The following is a 22,603-nucleotide window of genomic DNA, read 5'->3' on the forward strand; positions in this document are numbered from 1 at the left end:
GCCACAGTGGCTGAGATCCTCAACTATGTGTGAAGAATTACTAGTGGTAACTTTACACTTGTAAATCTGGCCTTAGATGTCTCCATTCCGTGAGCTGATGGGGATATGTAAGTCCACCCTTAGGTGTAAATTTACACTCAGAAATGGAGATTCTGCAAAAAGTGCAGATTTACATAACTTAGGAGTAGATTTACATCTGAGTAAATTTACACCTGTAAATGTACCTTTGTGAATAGGCCCCATAGTGCCCAGTCTACAGTGTTCGCATCTAGACAATGTGTTCTTTGCAAGTATAATTTTTTAGCATCCTCCCATTTAGGAAACAAAAGTATGAAGTCTTTTGACAAAAGAAAGTCTCTCTGACAGCGCATCCAAGCAAGAATCATTCTTTCTCGGACGCACTGGTTGAGAGATTCAGTCTCTTATGCTTTGCCAGGAGGATTCGCTGAAGGAAAGATTCGGTCGTCCACGCACCGCCGAAGGAATGAATTTATTATGACCCACTATCATTGTCTAGTCCATTACCAATGTTCAGCTGCGAGCTGGCTCCCCTTTTGACTCATTCAATCCTCGTAAACTGCAAGCACTGAATACTGGTTTTTCTGTACTTCCCTGAATCTAGGGCCCTGCCAGTGGCGTAGCTAGGGGGGGGGGGGGGGCTATTTTGGGGGCGGACAAAGGCATTCAGATAAGGTTCGGCTTGATTCGTGGACGTTCGGGGACGGGCAGAGGAGGAATAGGCCTCGGGCAATGTCCTCTTCTTTTTTGTGCTGGCAGCTGTCCCCCCTCTCTTCTTATTATTCCCTCTCTTTCCGTCCTACTCCTCACTTACTGAAAACCGTGACTTGGAGAAACTGTTCACAACCTCTCTTTCCTTCTTTCATTTAGTTGCTTCCCTGTGAAATGGATACAAGAAAGAAAAACACTCTTGCGGGAAATGCCCTTTTTCTGACATTTTTCTATTCCAAAGTGCAGCGGCATGGAGAGAAATAGAAGGTTTTAAATATGAAAAATAAATACATAACTAAAAGCAAGACAGAGTGGTTGCAAAGTGGCCAGATTGGTTTTATTCACATCCAAACACATCAGCCTCACTTTACAGACTTTGCAGTGAAGCCTACTTTTGTTTTCTCGTCTTTCTTTGAACAGCATTGTTGTCCCCAGGTGGGTAAGTGCACCATTCCTGGAGGTACTGCAATACCTGGTTGATGGGTGGATTGGAGAAAAAAAATGCGTACCATGGCTCTGTTTATGAATTTGGTCTTTTTAAACCCTACTGCTTACGTTTATTAAGGATATAAGCAATGGACATTAAAACGGTTCCCTTCAGGGCCCTGTAGTCATGTCCTTAACTTTTCAGGTAAAACCACTTGCTAATTTCTGAATAGTGAGTGAGAGATCGTTAAGGTAACCATGTTGTTTCTGCTTACATTTCACATGCTTTACTTAATCTTGCATTCCCTATGAGTGTTTGCTTCTACTTTTTTTAGGCAGCATATTACTCTTATCAAGTGCATAGTTTGAATTGAGCCACATCCAAGTATTTATAGCGGCACAATTAGGTTGTAGCTGAAGGCAGTGCGAGTTTCTCTCAGTGGGGCAGTATGGTGTTCATTGGGGGAGAGGATGTGGCACTATGGCCAGAGCTGTCGAATTTGGAACTGGGGAACTGGGTTCAGCCTTCATGACCAGTCCACCAGACCACTCTACTGAGGGAGCATATTCCCATGCTAGACCTTACAAGGCCCCACTAGACCTTAGAAGCCTTGATGTCTTAGCACAAGCAGGTGTACCCTAGTGGTGTCAATTGTGAGTTAACCTTGAAGGCCTGTCCACCACAATCCATACAGAAGTTCATCTACAGTCTTGCGGGCAGGCCTACAAAGCAGCACACCCTAGAGTAACAGTGATCCAGTCGCTGTGACTCTGTCACTGAGGTCACATGAACCTTGAGCAGGTTAGGGCGGTGCGAACGGTGTGACCGCAATGGGTACCTATTTCGGGTGGGTGCGTAGTGTTTGCAAGTATATTATAGTTTTAAAAAAAACTTGCTGCCTCCTTCCTGGCCTCCAGCAATTTTTAGAAACAATAAAAATGTCATGATAACTTCGGTGATTAATGTTCTTCCTAGAGAGAGATCGAGTTTTGTCTAGTGGAAGGGTTGACTCCTGGAAAGGTAGCACAGAGGGTTAATGTGCCTGCTGCAAAGAACATGTACCATGCAGATCACAAAGTGCACTGCTTTAATCGGGGGACCATGATGAATGGTCATTTAATGTCAGCTGTAGATGATGGATCCCTGAACAGTGTCATGTATGTGCATGTTTGCATTGTGCTGAGGGGATTACCAGGTGATTGTTCACGCAGCTCTCTGATGGATGTCACATGCGGTTTTTCTGAGTCCCTAGATAGATCATGCAGTCTGTGTGTTCTCTTTTGTACTGCCAGTCACCGGTGTATTCAACTGTGTAGCCTTGGACCGTGTCATGTATGTGCATGTAACTTGCATGATCGAGGTAACTATTAGCGGCGATACTACGTGTCTCTCGGTCCTCTTTCAAGTGCTTGCCGTCCTTTTTCCCCAGCAACCCCCCGCCCCCCCCCCCCCCCAGGGGCGGCAATCTGAGCGATAGCCCCGGGCGCCACAAGCTCTAGCTACGCCTCTGGGCCCTGCCACTTCAGCCCTGAGGACCTTGCTTTACAAGTGAATTGGTATCTACTTTTGCTCGGAAAAATGTTTCATGCCCGACGATGACCCATAAATTCCCTGAAGGGTTGGAACGTTGTCAACACTAGCAGGCATAAAAACATGTTATCACAAAATTGGTCAATCAGGAGCCATTGAATAAATAATGGATTCTTCCCTTATTATGTTTATCTGATGTATTAGCCCTGTAATTGAACATCTTATTTTCTGCTGCCTTGCTATGATCACTCAAGCTCTTTTTTTTCAATGTACTCACCTTCACCATGTGATCACATTACTTCACAGAGTGCCATTGCTATTCGTTGTAGATCTTTTTATGTGAATTTTGATTTTGAGTTTCTTAATATATCTTTGAACATAAAAGATTACTGTGCAAATTTCAGATCTCTAAACATTGACATCATATTGTATTTGATTGGATTATTGGACAATCAAACATTGTTATTGATTGTTCTCTATGAAAAAACCTAGAAGGAATCTTGTTGCTTTTGATTATTACGTACCCTATTTTTCCTAGGTTCAGGGGTAGCTTCTACGGTTCTCACAACAAACTTAGTAAAGAAAAAGTATCACAACAAAAAGGATGCTCAGATGCTAGAATGATTTACTTGAAGCATCACTTTTTGAACCCCCACCCACGTGATCCATCCTCAATTTGTAATTAAATACCAAATCTTCACATACAAAGAAACTACAAATTTGAACACGTCTCCCAACATAGAACAATGCTGAATAGCTAATGTAACATCCAAAACCACATCTACTTGTAGGATGGTGGCAGGAGGGTACATATGTAATCCATGTAGCCTATAGATGCTTATTCAATTCAACATATCCATTTTACAGACCTGCCTAGTTTCAGGTGAAAGAAGCTGGACAATTGGTCACCCTGAAGCTTGAGCTCTCTGGCCTCCCCGGCCACCAAAAAGATGTATTTCGTCTTTCTCATTTTTACACATAAATGCAGACAGAGAGCAATGAGAATCCATGGCTGTATCTGTTTTTTAAAATAGAAAAATATAGAAAGTAGGTCTTCTTTGTGTGATTGCAGGTGGGTTTAGTCATGACTGCCAAGCCAGTATCTGTACAGAATAATAGCTGGCCTAGTAAGACAAACATTGGCAAAGCCAATAGGTATCCCCTATTGGCAATCAAGTGGGACTGAATGGAGGGGCCGGGGGTGGATAAAGAGACAGTTTAAAAAAGCTCTATGAAGTGATCAGCACTGATATATTCATAGTGCTTTTTAGGTCTCGCCTACGCAGCACGCATGCGCTGCTTAGGAGAAAGACCTTTAGACATCGATGCGCCTTTTCAGCCAAAAACGTGCAAGTGTTGCATTGCTTTTAATGGCAACGCGTGCACGTCTGGCGATTCCCTTGCGGGAGTGAGCTTTGGCACCATATGTTTGTAATTAACTTGCAAACATATGGTGCTGCTCGTTCCCGGAGAGGAAACAGGCGCAGGCCCCCTCCTGTCTTCCCTCCCCCTGCTGCCTCCTTCTTTAGCGCGAGTCGCGAGCGTGTTTATTTTCTTTCATAGCAGTGAAAGAAACTAGCCAACTTTCGTCCCAAAGCTAACATTGTGTAATATATGTTAGAAAGTGCAGATATGGTCTCAGCATTACCGGGAGCCGCGATTGTAATATCCCAGTATTTTAATAGTAAGCTAACATTGTGTAATATCTGTTCGAAAGTGCAGATTTGGTATCAGCATTACCGGGAGCCGCAATTGTAATATCCCAGTATTTTAATAGTGTACCCTCCAGAAGGGGGTTTCAGAAACTGTGTTTCGAGAAGTGGGTTTCGATACAACCATCACCCCACTCTACCGAATGTTGAAATTCATCATTGGCGGCATTGACTTGGAGCGGCCTCACTCCAAAGTCCGCGTTTTTGTGGTGGACCTTCTCCACAAAGAGGGACAAAATATGCTCTGGCACGCTTCAGAGCCATATCTCCACAACTCTCTCTCCTGTTGTGTGTGCCAGCCCGGGCCGAGACAGCTTCCTGGGCTGGCGATCGTCTGATTGCAGCCGCACCCGAGTACTTCAAAGGTCGGTGAAAGACGATTTAGTTGTTAACGAGGCTTCGCAGTGTTGTCACCCCTTCTTAGAGCCCATGCATCTCCATTCTGATGGGAGCGGGGAGCCACGTTCGAGTCTCGGCCCCCAGGGCCAACATTCTCGGGGCTGTCTGTGCAAGGGGGCTTGCACCTGAAAAAGCACCCAAGTGCCGCCTGCACTCCTAAAGGCAGTGTCCCAAAGCTTACATTGTGTAGTATCTGTTAGAAAGTGCAGATATGGTCTCAGCATTACCGGAGAGCCGCGATTGTAATATCCCAGTATTTTAATAGTAAGCTAACATTGTGTAATATCTGTTAGAAAGTGCACATTTGGTCTCAGCATTACCGGGAGCCGCGATTGTAATAGCCCAGTATTTTAATACTAAGCTAACATTGTGTAATATCTGTTAGAAAGTGCAGATTTGGTCTCAGCATTACAAGAGCCGCGATTGTGATATCCCAGTATTTTAATAGTGTACCAAGTCTTACCCTCCAGAAGGGGGTTTCAGGAACTGTGTTTCGAGAAGTGGGTTTTGATACAACCATTACCCCACTCTACCATATGTTGAAATTCAGCATTGGCGGCATTGACTTGGAGCGGCCTCACTCCAAAGTCCGCGTTTTTGTGGTGGACTTTCTCCAAAAAGAGGGACAAAATATGCGCTGGCACGCGTCAGAGCCATATCTCCACCACTCTCTCTCCCATTGTGTGTGCGTGCCCGGGCCGAGACAGCTTCCCGGGCTGGCGACCGTCTCATTGCAGCCGCACCCAAGTACTTCAAAGGTCGGTGAAAGACCATTTAGTTGTTAACGAGGCTTCGCAGTGTTGTCACCCCTTCTTAGAGCCCCTGCATCTCTGTTCTGAGGGGGCCGGGGAGCCGCGCTAGAGTCTCGGCCCCTGGGGCCAACATTTTCGGGGCTGTCTGTGTACGGGGGCTTGCCCCTGAAAAAGCACCCAAGTGCCGCCCGCACTCCTAAAGGCAGTGTCCCAAAGCTAACATTGTGTAATATCTGTTAGAAAGTGCAGATTTGGTCTCAGCATTACCGGGAGCCGCGATTGTAATATCCCAGTATTTTAATAGTAAGCTAACATTGTGTAATATCTGTTAGAAAGTGCAGATTTGGTCTCAGCATTACCGGGAGCCGTGATTGTAATATCCCAGTATTTTAATAGTAAGCTATCATTGTGTAATATCTGTTAGAAAGTGCAGATTTGGTCTCAGCATTACCGGGAGCTGTGTTTGTAATATCCCAGTATTTTAATAGTGTACCAAGTATTACCCTCCAGAAGGGGGTTTCAGGAACTGTGTTTTGAGAAGTGGGTTTCGATACAACCATCACCCCACTCTACCGAATGTTGAAATTCAGCATTGGCGGCATTGACTTGGAGCGGCCTCACTCCAAAGTCCGCATTTTTGTAGTGGACTTTCTCCACAAAGAGGAACAAAATATGCGCTGGCACACGTTAGAGCCATATCTCCACCACTCTCTTTCCCGTTGTGAGTCCCAGCCCGGGCCGAGACATCTTCCTGGGCTGGCGACTGTCTGAGCGAGGAGCCGCGTTCGAGTCTCGGCCACTGGGGCCAACATTCTCGAGGCTCTCGTCAGGAGCAGGTACACCTACTTAATGCATATGGAAATTCCTCTTACAAATTTTATATAGCGCGAACTTGACCTGAAGGTAGCTTTGGCAACTATTTTATTAAGGCATCACATGCACTCTGCTTAATTTAAACCACAAAAATACCAGTAAAAAAAAAATGCTTTGCATTGCTTCAAAAATTAACCTGAAGGCTGCTGTCCATAGCTAACACTACAGTAGCTTTCAATAAAGGTTGTATAGAACCTATCACCTACATTCAGCTACCCCTCTACTACCACTCTTCAACCCCTCCACTAACCCTCTTCTACCCCTCTACTACCCCTATACTACCTCAATTCTACACATCTTCTACACCTCTACTCCTTTACTACCCCTCTACCACTCTACTACACCTCCTCTAACACTCTATCGCTCTACCCCTCTTATACCCCTCTTCTACCGTTCTACCCCTATATCCGTCTACTACTCCTCTACCTCTTTACTACCCTGCTAGCCCTCTTCTACCCCTCTACTAACGCTCTAATCCTCTACTCTTCTACCCTCTTCTACCCCTCTACTACCCCTCTACCACAACCATATAATTACATAACACATAATAACAAAACAATAAATACAACATACACCCCACATAATACCACTCACTGCAACAAAATTACTTCTAAAAAATCACTTAAGGTCCCAAAAGCGAGACCTATTGGTTATGCCAATGCTTGTTTTCCTTTTGTTGGTGATTGGGAGAAGAAACGGAGATGGGAGATCGTCTTAGCTTGGACAAACAAGCAACGATGGTGGGGAGATGACAATAATAAAAGGAGGGGGGTGATGGAGGCACAGGAAGTGAGGTGCTCCTGAAAAAAAGTACAAGCCAGATGGTGCTAGTCAGCAGATTGAAGCACAAATGATGGTAAAAGAGGCAAAGTCCAGACAACTGACCACAGTCGACGTCATCAAACTCTCCTACTGCTATAGCTGCCAAGAAGTGTTATAATTTTAATTTTTTTAATATATTTTGGAAACCTGTAAAATGGGAGTTAAGATGTGGCATCAGAGAGGGAGGTGTCACACGTTTCAGCGCAATTAGCAATGTTCATAGGCGACATCCAGATCTTTCGGCAAGCAACAGAAAGGAAGCAACACAGGCAAAACAACCACACGTGCAAAACAGTAAAAACGATTAAAAAAACCTTCAATCACAGTTCGATCAGTGGCTGGACAATGAGTGGCAGCAACATGGATAAGTGGTGGGTGGGGTGGGGTGGGGAAAGAAGAAACACAGGCTGAAAAGCAAAAAGAAGTACTTGAATCACAGGGCGAGCAGTGGAGAGACACAAATTAAGAATCAATATGTGATTAGTCTGTGCAGAAGAAACAGGAAGTGATGCCTGGTCTGCGCTTTTCAATTAGGAGGCAGCAATGAAGAAGTGACACTGCAGCCAACGAATGGTAATCAATGGGCAGGCTCTAAGCCCTTTTTAGGTCTCGCCTGCGAACGCAGCGCGAAGCGCTGCTGTCCGCCAGCGAGATCTATTGTTGCTGACTTGCCTCGGAAGTGGGACAGGAGATGGGCACGCGCAAGGCTTTTGGCGGATTTGAGCCGGTGTACGCGCATGTGAACACGCACGTGCACACACGCGATGTGCACATCTCCTGTCCCGCTTCCGATAACATGCTAGCCCCGTTGGAGGCTCCGTGTGGGCTATTGTTGGCGCAAAGTGTACTTTTGCAATTTTGAGCAACAATAGCCCACATGGAGCCCCCCCAGCCCTTCTTTACTCACCGGGCTGCTCTTCTGGGGGGCTCCTCCTCGCAGCTGCAGCACTTCTGTTGCGGGGCTTCCCTGCACTCCTGGGAGCTCCGCGCTGCTGTGGTCATCCTCGGCCGCTGCATTCTTCACCCGAGCCCCCTCCTGGGACCCGGGGCTTCTCTTCACTCCGGCCGCCACCGCGGGGCTCTCCTTTCAACATGGGAGCCCCGCGTTAGCACGGCACGCCGGTTTCTGTTTTTGCTGTAGCAGGCCCCGCCCACGTCCCGGGCAAGGGCGCCTGACTTCCGGCTTGAAAACTAGAAGTTAACAAGCAATTGCAATGCCATAGTTCTCGCATTGACGCGAGTTTGAACTATTGACATTTGCAAATAATAATGCCTTTTATTTTTGCTTTCTTTTTAAAAACCTAAATAAAAGGCATTGTTATTTACAATGTCAATAGCTCAAACTCGCATCAATGCGAGACCTATTGCATTGCAAATGCTTGTTCTAAATAACAGGGTCTCGTAAGTGAGAAGCATGCGCTTGTGCATGCTCTCTCGGTATCGACCCTAAAAAGGGATGGAATTTTACTTAATGACCTGTAGATGTGCATATCTAAGAGTGAAATTAAATTCACTGCTTAAAGTAATATCGAAACATGCTAGTTGCTACTTATTTTTTTCACAGAACATAACATGAATAAGTAAGGGAAAAGCCAGATAAGACTGTCAAAATATAAAAATGGATTAAAGCAGACGAAAATGTTTATGCTTAAGTCAAACTTTTTGTTTTGTGTAGATTTACGAGGACAGATACCAGTGGCTGCTTGGAGTGTTGTGCAGAAGCATTATGTGAAAATAGGTCTTACGGTTCATAATATGGGACAGTGTTATTGAGCAGATCAGTTACAAAATTTGTCTGGTTGATTCAATACACCACATTATCCAGCCTCATAATATTTTTATAAACTTATTTCCCCTGACATCTGATGACCTGAATACGCAAACATTGCCTCATTGATGGGGCACAGAATTTGCACTGAATATTTATTTAGCATGGCAGAAGCACAGCTTTGCCTTTACGAGAAGATCATTATCCCACTGAGGCCAGCTTCTCTCTGCACTTTCACATTCTGACAGGTAGAAATGGAAATAGCGTTGGGGTGTGATATCAATTCCCCCTCGGCCTAGTCAAAAAGGCGGGAAAAATGCATACTTTCCCTACCCTCAACTTTACAGTCTTGCAGAAGTGCTGGGGAATGTTTGATTAACACATTGTGCATTGCAAAAGTACTCCAGTCTCTTCATATATCACAATTCACACCACACTATTCTAGGGAAACCTATGTGGTACACAGGACCACAAAAACAGAGTTGTTCTTAATACACCGTCCAATTATGGTATGTTGCAAAAAGGAGAACATTATTTATGTAAAATGAGGAACTGTAGCACTTTAAGAAATGTAAACGCATCATTGGTTGAGGGAGTACATAATGAATGCATTTTAAATTCTAACAGACCTTTTTACATAAGTTGCGAGATACAAAAAAATTAAAGGTACCAAAGATTTTTTTTTAAAAAACCTTTTTGCAAAATCGTGATTGACCAATCTATATTGGTCGGACCACTTTGGAGCCATCCTTCGTAATAATAGCATGTCTATGTTATAAATATCATTAAAGATGGAGACGCCATTTTCAAAAATTACCTCAGAAGCACATTCCTGTAATGTTCCTACTACTGGAATAAGAATGCTTGCATTCGAGGACTTCAGCAGCCTAGCAAGAAGAGGAATGCCTCCAGCCTTCCGTATCGCATCTTTATTCCTTCTGCTTTTACTGCAGCTCCAGAGTGCCAGAGCGCCAGCGCGGGCCACCTCAAGGTCTTTTTCCTGTTCAGGACTAAGGACACCTGTACTCATTGGGGCACAGTCCAGCAATCCAACCTGCAAGACAAGAGACAAAATAACCATCTTGAAAAGAAATATATTTTAACAGTCACTCACAAATAAAACAATTGTATCAGGGTAATTTTTTGGGAGCTGGCTTCCCATTTGCAACTCGTGCCCAAAAATTCCATGATTGTTTGGGAAGTTGATGTTTGTGGCATACACGCCGACTATTTTGTCTCAAATTATCTTGCCTGAAGCACATACCATGGTCCTCGTCTAAAGCCTCTTATGATCAGAGACAGAAGAATAGAACATGGTTTTGATGATAGATGATTGTCATGGGGCTATGGTACAACCTGTAACATCTTCAGAAAGGGCAATGTAAAGGTACATAGACTTTATCAGTTAATAACTACAATGATTAATTATGGAGAAACGTTTATGTATAGAATGCTTTTGTGGTTGTAAATTACATACCGAATAAAGCTTGATTGAATTGAATTGACTTTGTCAGTAACGATGCCTTCTGTTGGACCCAAATGTGGGTATTCAGGAGTGTTGCATATCGTTACTGATGATGAAATAACATGGAAGCAAGGTGTCAATTCTTTGGTTCCCTAAACAGCTTTGTGAAAGAAAGCTGGCAGCATGACAATGAATACATGTTTTATATTGACACATTAATTCATATTTAATGTTGCGGTAAATGCTCCACACCACAGAACATATACCCTAGGATAGAAGCTTTACGAATTCACTTTTTTTGGCTTTTAAAAATAAACGGGGGTGGTTTAAAATTAACCAACTAGAAGATGAAGTTTCTACTTTACGTTTTGTCTGATATTAGCTTTTATTTTAGTTCTGAAATTCTGTATTAGGGTTTTCAGCTTTTGTTTTTTAAACACATAAGTTCATAGGCACACACCACTTCTATGCTTATTAATAAAAAGGCCACAGAACCGCCATAAAAGGGGAATGCCTGCAATGTTGGAGACATAGGCCAAAAACTTGTTACCTCCTCATACCAGCACTTACGTTTGTGCAGTAGCGGCTCCTGGAGGGAGTACTGCGGGGCGGTGCGGCGGGGGAACGGCAGGGTGGGGGTAGTAAACTCCGGCATACGGCCGAACGGAGGTAAGTACATAAATAAATGAATAAATAAAACAAATGACATTGCACATGCTGCAGCGCCAAATGGCGATGCAGCGTGAGCAATGTAATTTTTTAAATTTATTTATTTATGTACTTACCTCCGTTCGGCCGGACGCCGCAGTTTACTACCCCACACCCTGGCCCTCTCCCGCACAGCCTCACCTCCCTGCAGCACTCCCTCCAGGAGCCACTACTGCGTTTGTGGTGTCCCAAATCCCATCCATGAACAACTTGTGGGGGGTAGAGCCAATCAAAATAAACTATTTTCCCCATTTCCCACCTGTAGTGACCTGGGTCAAAGGGCCCTAGGACATTGCACACGAGCATAGGGAGGGGACAGGAACCGGACAGCACATCCGGTCAGGGAGTGGGGAGGGCATTACTAGACACGGGGGCAGTGAAAATGGATGTGCATGTGGGCACAGCAAAGGAGCCAAATAAACAAGCATATAATCACTGACCTGTCTCGGCATGCATTAATTGAAGACACGACAACGGGCGACGAGGAGGTGGGTCAAGAATAGCCACCAGAAGTGTGTGAGGAGCGTGTGCCACATTCAAACGGAGCCAGGAGCCCACCCTGGTCCCCCGACCCAGGAACCAAACAGCAACATCGGGCGTTCGCTAAACTGCAGGAGAAAAAAGCCAGGAGCCTACCCTGGTCCGTCGTGTTCATCGGAAAGAAACCGCAAAGTCGGGAGCCCAACCCGATCACTAGGAAAACCGAGCCAGGAGCCCACTCTGGTCCGTGTATGAGACTGCCTCATCACGTTCAAGATTGCCGGCATCAGGAGCCTACCCCGACCGCCTTAAGCAGAGGTGAGGAGAACAAAAGTAAAAGCCCCCCAAGCGTGAAGAGAGCCGACCGCCGACTGCCTGGAGAACCTCGAGCATCCCGCGCACAGATTTCAAGCCGTAATCTTGTGAGAGCTCGGCGGCAATCTTGGAGTCAGGCAGGACAGCAAATGAGAGGCTGAAGAAGTCCTGGTGGCCATTTTGAGGTCAGGAAATACAAAGTATGGCAAATATCGCCCACCAAATCTCAACGGCCATCTTAAGGTCAGGTGGGAGAGCCAATAAGCAGCAATGAATAGGAAGAGGCCATTTTGAGTTCAGGCTAACACCAAAAAGGCAATAAAAAGAAAATACAACGGAAGAAAAGGAAATACCACTGCAATAAAAGGAAAATACAGAGGAACAAAAGGAAATAACACCAAATAAAGGTGGAAATAAAGGACGTAAAAGAAAGTGTCGCACAAAAGTGATTACAAGGAAAAAGGAAGTACGCACGAAAAAGACCTGCACAAGACATGCACGTCAAGAAAATGACTGAGCCCGCAAGTGACAAGAACAGCGCACAAGCCATATTTCGCAGACCACTACCATTCAGCCACAGACATCGCAGAGGCCAAACACCTTGATCTTTTTCTAAATTTCGTAGGGGATGAAGTGGAAGACCTGCTCATAACATTTCCCAGCGATCAAACAGCAACCTACAAGGGACTGTTAAAGTGCCTCACAGATAAATTCGACCCGCAAAGAAACATTGACTTCAAGAGGTACACATTTAACACCGCGTGTCAAAGAGCAGAGGAGTCCCTTGGCGATTTCGCAAAAAGACTGCGAAAACTGGTCACATATTGCAAGTGCGACCAGTTTGACAATGAACAAGCAATACGACTGCGCATCATTGAAGGCTGCCAGACTGTGGAGTTCTGCGCACGTGTTCTGAAGGAACCAACGACGCTGGAGAAAATACTAACCATGGGCAGAGTTGAAGCAAAAGCAACGACACATGCCAAACAGGTGGAGCTGGGAAAAGAAAGAAGAGTGGAGCAAGCGAACCGTGTTACTGGAAACAGCAATAGAAAAGACAGTACACCGCCAACAAAGAAGCACGAAAGAAGGTGCTATTGATGCGGACCTGAATTTCCACACGTCGGTGCATGCCCGGCAATGGCTAGAAATGCAAGAAATGTAACAGAGACAACCACTTTGCAAGCACCTGCATGAGTAGACTGTTTAAAAGTGAGCGAGGTAGACCAGCGAGACCACGGACAGCAACGAGCAGCTATGCCAGGCACATGGAAATTGCAAATCGCAGTTCCACAGATGAATCGGAAGGAACAGTAGCGCCACAGAGTGTGGAACGACTGTATTTGATGTCAGATGCACCTACGGAAGACCAAAGGCCAAAGCACATTCATCTCGTGGAGAAGCATCAGATCAAGAAAACAGCAACAGTGGACATTGAAGTAGGGATACACAATACACGTTTCGTGCTTGATAGTGGGGCCGCATGAAACATAATGTGCATGTCAGAGTATGAGAAAATGAAAGTGAGACCGCCACTATCACCGTCCACTGTCGATGTGTTCACCTAGGGCTCGAAGAAGCCAGTAGAAAACATGGGGAAATTCACAGAGACACTAACGTGCAAGGACAGGTCATGCAAAGAGGAGATACATGTGCTACGGGGAGATATCCCAGCACCATGCCTGCTAAGCAACGTCACGGCGCAGGTGACATACCACATGTCAGAGAAACAGAACATTTTACATGAACATCCAGCCATACTACAAGGCCTAGGCAAACTAAAAGGGAAACAAATCACACTGCACATCAACGAGGCGATCAAACCTGTAGCTCAGCACCACCGCCGAGTGTCCATGCACCTACAACCACAGGTCAAAGAGGAAATACAAAGTCTACTGGCCCAGGACATCATTGAGCCTTCAGAAGAGCCGACGCCCTGGGTGTCTGCAATAGTGGTGGATCCGAAAAAAGACACCCTGGGCCACAACTCAATGACATGATCAGCTGTTTCACGGGCGCATGCCGATTCTCGAAGCTGGACCTGTGCAAAGGGTACCATCAACTGGAACTTGACCAGCAGTCAAGGTACATTACCACATTCTCCACGCACATGGGTCTGTTTCGATACAAGCGACTGAGTTTTGGTATATCATCGGCTGCGGAGTTATTTCAGGAGACCATCAGACAGGTAATAAGGCCGGTGAAGAACAGTTTAAACTACAGTGACGACATCCCGGTGTTTGGTTGGTCAGATGAAGAACATGACAGTGCCCTGCGTGAAGTGTGCCTGCAACTGGAACAAGCAGGACTAACACTGAACACAGACAAGTGAGAGCTGAGGAGAAGAGAACTGGTATTCTTCGGACACACTTTCTCCAAGAAAGGCATGAGGCCGGACCCCAGAAAGGTAGAGACATTGAAAAAGTCAAGTCCTCCAACAGATGTCGCAGAAGTGAGGTCATTTCTTGGGCTTGCAAGCTACTGTGCTCGCTACATAAAAGACTTCGCCACGGTGAGCACACCGCTTCGGACCTAACAAAGCAGGGTCAGAAGTTCATCTGGTCACAGGAATGCAGTCGGGCATTTGAGGCCATCAGATATGTGGTGATGGCTGTGGATCATCTTGCCTATTTCGATCAATTGCTATGCACTGAGCTGACTGTGGACACCAGCCCGGTGGGACTAGGTGCAATACCAGCACAACATCTGCCGGGTCGAGACTCACCAAGAAAAAATGTTGCATATGCAAGCAAAAGTCTGTCTGATATTGAAAGGGCATACTCCCAACCAGAAAAGGAAAGCCTAGCAGTGGTATGGGCATGTGAACACTATCACATGTTCATCTATGGGAAACCGTTCACCATCGTAACTGACCATCAGGCCCTGGTGACAATATATGGCAATCCGACTGCAAAGATGCCGCCGAGCATTGAGTGCTGGGGTATACGATTGACGGACTACAATTTCTAGATCATGCTCAAGCCAGGCAAAGAACACAACCCGGCTGACTACATGTCACGGCACCCCCTACCGCAGGCACCAGAGAATACATCAATGGCAGAAGAATATCTCAACTTTGTGCTAGGACAGAACACTCCGTCGCCAATAACAATAGCGGGACTAGAGCAGGATACAGCGAGGGATGCCACAATGCAAGCGGCTAAAGTAACGACAAGACAGCAGAGATGGAGACATATCAACATCAACTGCACAATGGGAGAAGGAATAAACAAGGAGGAGATATTAGCGCTCAAAAAGATACATGAAGAACTATCAGAGACTGAAAACGGAATAATAATGTGAGGAACAAGGATAGTAATACCAAGTGCACTCCATCGACAGACTGTTAATTTGGCATATGAGTCGCACAGAGTCATGGTCGCAACAAAAAAGATGTTACGGGAGAAAGTATGGTTCCCTGGCCTAGATAGAATGGTGGAGGACACCGTCCTAAATTGTCACATCTGCGAAACAACAGGACAGCCAGCAAAGCCTGAACCGTTACAAATGTCGGAACTTCCAGGGGCAGTATGGACAACGTTGGCAGCAGAATTCTATGGGCCTTTGGACAATGGGCAACTACTTGCTTGGGATCATGGATGAATACTCAAGATTTACCATAGTGCACCACACTTTATCGACATCAGCAACTGCACCACTGCCAATACTGGATGACATATTTGTGGCCTGGGGCTCCCCAGAAACATTAAAGACAGACAACGGTCCCCCGTTCTCAGGGGAGGAGTTCCAAAAATTCATGAACTACCTAGGCATTCATCACAGGAAGATAATGCCTCTGTGGCCACAAGCGAATAGCATGGTGGAGAGGCTCATGGGGAACATAAAGAAGGCTGTTCAAAGAGCAAAACTGGCACAGATCTCCATAGGACAAGCACTCGGTCAAGTACTACGAGATTATAGAAACACCCCCCACAGCTCCACAGGATGATGTCCCGCTGAATTAGTGCTGGGGAGGACAAGCAGGATGAGGTTACCACAGTTGGAAGCAAAGATGCCACCAGAGCACAGCAGCGGTCAAAGACCGAGAGGCAAAAGAGAAGGTGAAAGCGTACGCAGACGCCAGGCGACATGCCACTCCGTCGCACCTCAAGCAAGGGGACTCAGTGGTGGTGCGTCAGCGGCAACAGAGAAAGTCTGACAGCCCATTCTCAAAGGACCCGCTAACGATAACAAATGTCAAGGGGCCAATGATAATGGCGGAGTCGGGCCACTACAGAATACCAAGGAACAGTTCTCACTTCAAAGGACTGAAGACCATGGATGAAGACGGAGAGGACACGGCAGTAGAGAACATCGGCTCACAGGAGAAAAATGGAGCGATGGATAACAAAGGAAGGAGAACGGACAACGGTGAAGGACAAGAAGAGGGATCACAGAAAGGAACGGAGGGGACTTGTCCAAGAAGAGTGAGCAAAAGGCCAAAAAGACTGATTGAAGAAATGTAGTGATGGGGATGTATAAATAACTCTACATCTTCTTTCTGTTTATCTCTCTTTCTTTTTCCCTCTCTATAAATATATCTCACTCTCTCTCTCTCTCTTTCTTGTCTCTTCTCTCGTTCTTTCTTTCTTGTGACAAAGGGGGAGATGTAGTGACCTGGGTCAAGGAGCGCTAGGACCCTGCACCCGAGCATGGGGAGGAGACAGGAACCGGACACCACATCCGGTCAGAGAGTGGGGAGGGCATTACTAGACACTGCGGCTGTGAGAACGGATGTGCATGTGGGCACAGCAAAGGAGCCAAATAAACAAGCATATAGACACGGACCTGTCTCCGTGTGCATTCATTGAAGACACAACACCACCAATGCACCTATTACTCAGGTAATCAAGAGGGAGGAGGTCCACAGCAACAACTGTTCCCTCCTGTCTGCCTCTTCGGACTTATGACAAGAAGATCCAGAATTGTTTGGGGCCTGTGTAACTTACCGTAAGCTCTGGGGTTTCTGGACTCTATGGGATAACTTCCAGTCACACTCTGTTGCTCCATGGTAACTCGGACAATATGCACAGCATTCTCTCTGCATTAAATATAGAGATCACTCTGGGATCTCTTTAGATTGAAGGATACATTCTAATTGTTGTTTAATATCCCAGCTGAGTTGCTCCTGGTTTTAGGCTTGGGTGGGGGGCTTCTTTGCCACTTTAGGAGTCGGACATGTACCTTTGTGACTCACTTTGTGCAGAACCACAAATACATTAAGCATAGGCAGCTTCTGTTTTGAGTGGGCTAATTGTTTTACTACAGTTGCCCTTATTCCTTTCAGTCTGAATTGTTTGCCGTCTGGAAAGAACAGTCACAGCATTAATTTGATGCACCACATTCCTTTTACTGCCTAGTTTTTTGGCTTCGAGTCGACATTCTCCAAGCCCTGAAAGCCAGTAGAGTGGTATATGTATCGTCATTGTAGAGAGAGAAGGAATCACGCTGCAGTTCAATGTTAAAAAAACACCGGCAGTCGGAATGAGAGAGGGTTTTTATGGTCTGGGTTTACAGCAGAGCTGCCGCCATAAAATTATGTGAGCACCACTAGAGCTGAGCTTTGGTTCGGCTCACAAGTTGGGAGCCAGGAGTACACATTTTGATTGGGCAGAAGCTGTGTGCTTCCATTTTAAAAAAGTGTTTGCCCTCCAGCAGCTGTGATCATTTTGTTTATTTATCAAGCTGCCTGAGCTTAAACTTTTAATGTCTTACATGCCTTACCTGAATAAGATGAGGAAGAATCTCAGGTGCTTTATCCCACTACAAATAGTAAGTCCATTCAGAAATCTGAGCTTACCTGGCTTTCCAGGTATTTGGGGAGTCATTTGCAGATTCCTATGGAGGATAAGTTGCTTAGTACCAGTTTAGGACTGTTTCAGAACTACAGTTTAATCCCCCTACTTCTATGTCAATCAATAAGAAGATAATGGATCTGCTCCTTAGAGAATGGAAAAAGGCATTCCTTCCACATTTTTCACACATGTGTATCCTAAGGCTAAGGGCAAATGGAGTTGCCATAGAATGTCAAGAATGATCCGATCTTGGCAAATCTGGCTGGCCAATCTACTATTACCACTGATGATGCATTGGTGGACGCCCCAGTGGACCCCAAAGTAGAGGTTTCTTTAAAGAAGGGGGTTGCATGTCTAGATCTCGCTGTGAGGGCAGCTCTTTATGCAGTGTGTGCATTCCAGTCCCATGTACATGACTTTCAGATCATTATGGCAGCCATTCTGGAAAGTGTGGATTGTTCACAATTATTTTAAAATATGGAAATGCAAGCAATATTCTTATCAGATGTCTCCTGTGACATGTTAAAGGCCTCAGCCATCCCTACTGTATCTAATATTGCAGCCCATCACCATATTTACCATAGGGATTGGAGGTGAAAGAAGCTCAGAAGGCTGGACTACTTCACATGTCTTTTTCCGATAACAGGTTGTTTGGGCATCCGCTTGAGTATTTGCCTCACAGAGCTTCTATGAATCAGAAGAATGCTCAGTTGTTCAAGATTCAGATCAAACCAGATCCAACATGCAGGGCACCCAAGAAAAGTAACAGTGGGGATTTCATTTTCAAGTTGGTAAAAACAAATTGTCATCAAATATTTTTATTTAGAGGTCAAAACGCCTCCTACTCCTCATCCAAAGCCTAAGAAGCTTTCCTGACTATGCCAAAATAGGGGTAGGGGCTCACCTTTCATTGTTTCAACCGCTATGACACGAGCACGTTTCAGATGCTCGGATCACGTAAATAACAGAAAAGGTGTACTCTCTGGAATCTCCCCACATTGCGGTCTGATACATCTCACCTATTCTTACTATCTTGCACAGTATCTGACTTTGGTTCATACCTGTTGACAAAGAGCTCCATTTGTCCTGTTCCAAAGCCTCAACAAGGACAACTTTGTATTTCAATATGTTTGTGGTGCAAAAATCATCCAAAAATTTCAGATTGAAAATCAGTCTACAGAGTCTGAGCCAGCTCCTAAATAAGAGTTGATTCACAATGAAGAGCTTGCAGTTTATAAGTCCAATAGTCTATCAAGGAGAATGGGTGACAGCATTGGACCTCAAAGGTGCTTACCATCAGGTCCCAATTCTTCCTTCTCCTCCAAAATATGGTGATTTTGTTGCAAGGGTCAACTTTGGCAATTCTGCGCTCTCCTTTCTGCCTGACAGCCTTTATGAGGGTGTTCACAAAAGGGTTGGCAGCAGCTGTAGCTCTCCTTTACAGCAAAGGGATATTGATTCATCCCTCACCAGCTGATTTGCTAATTCTCATTTTAAAGAGCCATAGTCCAGAAGCATACATAACTGGTTTGCCAGACCCTGATGAGTCATGGGTTCCTAATCAATCACAAGACATCTCTATTAATTCTAACACAAGGCCTAATATATATAGGAACCTGTTTCCCGAGGCATTTGGGGCTAGTGATCCTGCAACAGACAAGAGAACACACAATTCTACTTTTGCTGCACATCCTAGGAAAACAGAAGACAGCTTCTATAAGTGAATTGCTCCATATTCAAGGTCATATGAATGGTACCGGGGCTTTTGTATGGAACAAGGAACATCTCTGTAAGGTTCTACAAAGTCCCTTTTTAGTTCTGTTTGTCTTGTGTGTCTTTGAGGTACTTTGGGCTTGTCTCCATTTGTCTACTTTAGCACACCATGCATTGAAGAACTGGATCAAGCCTTGCAGAACCTGGAGGACTTGGTACTAGTGAAGAACGTTTTTTGGAAAGAATTACAGTGGTGGATGAAACCTTCAAGGTTAGTCAGAGGAATTCCCTTAGCCATGCAGTCTTCATTTCTTCTAACTACAGACACAAGTAACACAGTGTGGATTCTACCTTGGGGCCTCAGGTGGTACAGGGGAGATGGCTTCTAAAGGAGTCAGGCATTACTCAAATTGCAAGGAGAAGAGGGCAGTGTTCCATCCACTTCTCCTCTTCTTCAGAATCAAGTGATAATGATGAGGACGGACAAAACTACAACAAAATCTTTCCTCAACAAACAGTCAGGAACAGGTGCTTGAACCCAAGACGCCTTAATTTTAGCATTAGGGGGAAAGACAATATTCTAGCGAACAGATTAAGAAGGCTGTTTTTCCTTTCAATTAATTCAGTCTGGTATCTCATAGTTTCAAGCAAATATGTCAAAGGGTCGAGAATTGTCAATTGGACCTTTTTGCCACTGCAGAGAATAATTTGCCCACCAAATTCCAATCCAGATTCCATGAAAAGGGTTGTTGGGGGACAGATGTTCCAACCTTTCTGTGGCCTCCTCTACTTCTGTACGCCTTCCCTCCCTATACATTAATCACCAGGCTATTAGAACACCTTTGGAGGGAGAAGGTGGATCTGATTCTGGTAGCCCTCTTTTGGCAGAGGATGTCTAGGTTCCTGTTGCTCAGAGTGACCAGATGAGCAAGTTATTTACTTTTGGCAACAATTTTTCTGGTGGTTATTCTATCTAGCCACTGATTCGTTAACTTGCAAATATTCTCCAGGTGTCAGAATGGATCCAGAAACTTAAAAGTAGTACTTCTGCATTTGATAGGCAGTGTTGTGTAGCTCAGCATTGATGCTGTTCCACACTGTATATAAGTGCTACCCATGCCAGCTGATGTCAGTTGCTTTCTAGGCTGTCCATGCCCTTGGACGCAGATTCCTATCGGCAGATTGGCATAGCCAGTGTTTTCTAGATTGGATGCTTTTTAAATGGAAAAGAGTCCAGCTCACAAAATGGGGAGGCAGGAGGGTGAGTGAGGAATTTATGACAGAGTATCTACCAGAAAGATGGTTGACAAAGGTAACTTGTTTTTCTGATGGATACATCTAACTGCAGATTCCTCATCTTGTGATAGACACCATAGCAGTACCTCTCAAGGTGGTGGGTCTGTGAATTGGCTTAGACCAAATAACCCAGAAGGACCGAGCAGGCAAAATAACCGTAAGCCTTCTAGAGGCAGCTTTTTATCCAGTGTATAGCAGATCTTTATGCAGAAAACAATACAACAAGAGATAGTTCATTTTGTGCACTGCCTTACCTTTCCTTGCTACTGCAAAGCATGTCCTATGGTGCTTACAATATAAAAGCTAAGTGTGCTTTGATATTTGATATTTATTTATTTATAAAGCACCCGAATCACCCCAAAGGGGTATCTCCACGCTATGAAGGAGCTGCAGTAGGCCATAGAGAGAGAAATTATTTAGAACAGTGCAGCTTTGAGGAGCCTTCTGAATAGAAGGTGATCAGGGCATTGCCAAAGATGAATGGGGAAACACGGAACAAGGAGTAAAGATTTAGCTCCTGAACTTAAGGGTCTGGGTGGCTGGTGTTGATTGAATTTTCCTGCAAGACAGCCAGGACGTTTGCCGTTTAGTGCTTCATGCACAATACAGCATATCTTAAATTTGATCTGTTTGCGTATTGGGAGACAGTGAAGCTGTTGTAGAAGGGGGAGAGAGGCTGTTCTGGCAGGGGCATTCGAGGCAAGGCAGGCCGCGGTGTTTTGGACTACTTGGAGTCTACTCAACGAGGATTTATTTGCTGAGATCAGAAGGGCTGTAGTGGAGACGGAGTTCCATGTACACACATAGCATAAGCGCCTTAGATGTAAAACGCCATCTTGCCACTTTTGCTGCTTTTGCACACGACACTGCAGGTAGCTGTTATTATAAGAAAAACTGCTTGCTTGCTTTTTCTTCACATGAGAACGGTCTGTTGTTCACATCCCTAGTTGTGCACTGCGACCTTAGTCTGAACACTGTGTGCAGAAGCCGTCAAGGTCAAATAACAATGTATGCTTTTGAATTCAGGTTGATCGGCCCACGCTCTAGCCATAACACGCACACAGCTGCAAATATCTGAAACTCGGGTGCCTTTTAATATTGCAATTGCATGCATGATTCAGACACTTGGGTGCCGATTCCAATCCGTTAAAAATATTGCCGTACGAATCGTATCCGGATTTTTTTACGTACGAATCGTACAAGTCCCGTACAAACTGGCAACTACGATTCCTATGTAAAAAAATCCATATGAATCACATTGGGAAAATTCCCCGACACGTCCTCGGGTCGGAAAAAGTGTCCGACACGTCCCCGGACATTTTTACGTACGAATCGGGAAAATGAAGTCCGAGCGCGCAAGTGCGATCCGTCCCGTCCGTCCGAATGCACAACCGTATGGAAAAAACACCGTACGGAGCGAACTCCCATAGCAGCCATGGAGATGTCCAAACATGTGCCGCATACGCGCCGAACACCCCCCCAGCCCACCCCCCCAAGTACGCGCTGTACCCCCAGCCCCCCCATGTACGCGCCGTACCCCGAGCCCCCCGTATGTAGGCGCCGTACCCTCACCCCACCCCCGTATGTACAGAGCGTACCCCCACCCCACCCCGTAGGTACGGAGCGTACCCCCACCCCCATATGTATGGTGTGTACCCCTCATATGTACGGTGCGTACCCCCACCCCCCGTATGTACGGTGCGTACCCCCAGCGCGTAGCGCTGGGGGTACGCACCATACATACGGGAGGTGGGGGTACGCACCGTACATACGGGGGGTGGGGGTACGGCACGGACATGGGGGGGTGCTGGGGTATGGC

At 45.5% G+C, this 22,603-nt stretch overlaps 1 protein-coding gene across 2 annotated transcripts in view; it reads right to left on the minus strand.

The window, feature by feature from the left end:
* The window catches only part of ODAD2 (outer dynein arm docking complex subunit 2), a 1,108,894-nt gene that overhangs the window by 322,348 nt on the left and 763,943 nt on the right, over window positions 1–22,603 (minus strand). For both annotated transcript variants that reach the window (XM_085631770.1, XM_085631771.1), the window contains exon 13: window positions 9,830–10,066. In XM_085631770.1, the coding sequence (XP_085487896.1) occupies window positions 9,830–10,066 (237 nt within the window). The remainder of the gene's footprint in view (window positions 1–9,829; window positions 10,067–22,603) is intronic.

This window comes from Triturus cristatus, chromosome 10 (genome assembly GCF_964204655.1).
Source record: "Triturus cristatus chromosome 10, aTriCri1.1, whole genome shotgun sequence".
Lineage (NCBI taxonomy): Eukaryota > Metazoa > Chordata > Amphibia > Caudata > Salamandridae > Triturus > Triturus cristatus.